Raw genomic sequence first — 2500 nt, 5'->3', positions numbered from 1 at the left:
TTAACTATATTTAGTATGTTAAGGTTTGGTCTGTTAGAGGTGGAAAGTAAATCTACTGTGGAAACACCTGTTGCTACACATGACAAATCAAACTTTTAGATTTCACATATTTATTATGCCCTAATTGGCAGAGAAAGTTGATTTTCTTCTAAAAACAAAAGATGAGTTGACATATAAAAAAAAATATTAAATCATATTTACCATTGCGCATATTATTGATGGTACCAAGCATGTTATGCAACTCCTTGTAGTTTTTGAGATATAGCCATTTCTGTAACACTAGTGCAGGATTACTCAACTTGCTTTGCCCGGGGGCCACTTGTGAAAATTACAGGAGGCCAGGGGCAGTTAATGAACAAACATTAATATAATTTATCAGATAATATAAATAAATTAGCATACTAGAATCATTGATATGGCAAAAAAAGATTTTAAAGTCATAATCTTCTTATTTCTTGTGGTGCTACCAGACAGGAAAGCTGCTCTGAAGCGAGCATGTTTTTACTTGTTAATGATATTAACAATATGGAAAATACATGTGTACATATTTTAAATAGACCACCAAATATCTGAGAACATTTTTGTGTGTGTAAATCTTCCAATATCTTTAAAGTTTCCAAGAACTACAAGGGCGACTATCTGAAAACACATTTCATATATTTCTAACCTATGTACACACTGCTACATTGGGATGGGAGCAAGCGATCACAGTGTGTGTTGAGGAGTAAGAGGCGGAGAGTCCAAGGCCAGAGCAGACAGAGAATAGAGGATATAGTGAATAATGGAAACAGGAAGCTGTCTTACCTTAGCCAACTGTGAGTTTACCCATTTTGTGAAAGTCTTCTTCTGAACGTCTTCTCTTTCATCTGCCGGAAGAAAAAACACAGACTGTCAGGAAAAAGGATCTGAGATGATGAGGCAACGTGAGAGTACAGGCCATGTCAGATGTATGGCAACAGTTCAAAAGGAACATGAAAAGGGCGCAAACACACTTTGATAAATACCAGCATGTACCAGGCTCAAATATTTCTGACTGACTGGATGACAATCGAAACATATCAGGCTTCTGTCTCTCAAACACGCGCGCACGCAAAACACAAGTGGTGCTTAGCATTATAAGAGGCTCCTCTAATCTTGCTCAGGGCTAATTGCATCCTCATCATATCAATCAGCGTGCCACTTACAAGCCTTCGCCGCCCGGCCGTCACCGCCACGCGACAAACTGGAGTGAGTCAGCACGCTTTCCACTTGTTGCCCTTATGGAAAGACCCCGTCTCTACTATTTAAAAATCATTACTGTGATCGCAGTCATTGTTTGCCATTTTGCTGCTCATCAACTGAGAGAAACAACATCATTATTTTGTATGGAGTAAATATGGTGCATCCTGTTTGTGTGCCTGAATGTGTTTTAATTTTGTGCTGTTTCAAATTTAAATTCTGCTCAAACACATGACCTGAACAGTTTGTATTGGCAGCATCCATTCTACATTAATTGATAATTATTTATGTTACTTTTCTTTCTTGACGCCAACCTCTGCTCAATTATTGCATTTATTTCACCACAACAGTCGGGTTGTTTTAGTGCAACTAACTCTTATTCCTGTTCATCTGCAGTTGCATGTGTCACAACACATTTTAAGTAGAAAATTCTGACAGTATTAACATTAGTCAGCCATCAATGAGAAAACATTCCTGCACATGTTCTATGTGCGCTTCTATCTGAAATGTCAACTTTCTCAGGTACAAAGAAAAACAGCCTTTCTTTCACAGATTGACGGTACAGAATTTTCCACTTTCATTGCTTGTCAAAAGAATTCAAAAAGCCCAAGGTTGTAGGATTTCTTTCAAGCAACTGAAGAGCTCGTACTCTTTCAATAAAGTTGAAAAGTCAAACATTGGAGGCTTCATTTTCCCTATAGGAATGATAGTGCTGAAATATTTTACTTAAAATGATGAGGACCCAAGAAAACATATTTAAGATACACTTACTCGAGTACTATAACCTCGAGTCTTGAGTCACTTTCTGCAATTACTCCACTACATCTCAATATTCTACTTTTTACTTCAATACATTCATCTGACAGCTTTCATTACTTTACAAATCAAGATTTTTTACAATCAAAACATACTTATAAAATATGAGGCTTTGTGATAAATTAAACTACCCAACAGTTCAAACAAGTTCAGCTGAAATGATGAGTCAATTATTCAATAAGTCTAAATGTTTGGTTATTGTTATAGACACAGGGGACATTTTTTGAATTCAGTACTTTTAATTTTGATACTTTAGGTACATTTTCTTGATTATATGTACATACTTTTATTCACAGTCAGTAACATTTTCAATCCAAGACTTTAAATTCGATTACGTTTACACTGCAAGCATTAAATATCAGATTTTTTTGTTTGGCTGTTAAAATGTGGCCAATATCTGATTCCAGTAGGGCTGAACGATTTGGGAAAATAATCTAATTGCGATTTTTTTCCCCCAATATTGCAA

At 36.0% G+C, this 2500-nt stretch overlaps 1 protein-coding gene across 8 annotated transcripts in view; it reads right to left on the bottom strand.

Moving 5' to 3' along the window:
* Nucleotides 1-866, bottom strand: part of dmd (dystrophin) — a gene marked incomplete at its 5' end in the record, with an annotated part of 195686 nt that extends 194820 nt beyond the window's left edge. For all 8 annotated transcript variants that reach the window (XM_035677552.1, XM_035677560.1, XM_035677555.1 and 5 more), the window contains 1 exon segment: nucleotides 805-866. In XM_035677552.1, coding sequence (XP_035533445.1) covers nucleotides 805-866 — 62 coding nt within the window.
* Between the last annotated feature and the right edge of the window lie 1634 nt (nucleotides 867-2500).

The sequence above is a fragment of the Morone saxatilis genome, unplaced genomic scaffold (assembly GCF_004916995.1).
Source record: "Morone saxatilis isolate NCDOM2014 unplaced genomic scaffold, NCSU_SB_2.0 Contig6, whole genome shotgun sequence".
Lineage (NCBI taxonomy): Eukaryota > Metazoa > Chordata > Actinopteri > Moronidae > Morone > Morone saxatilis.
Note: the sequence above shows the minus strand (reverse complement) of the source record. Positions and strands in the feature narration are given on the sequence as shown.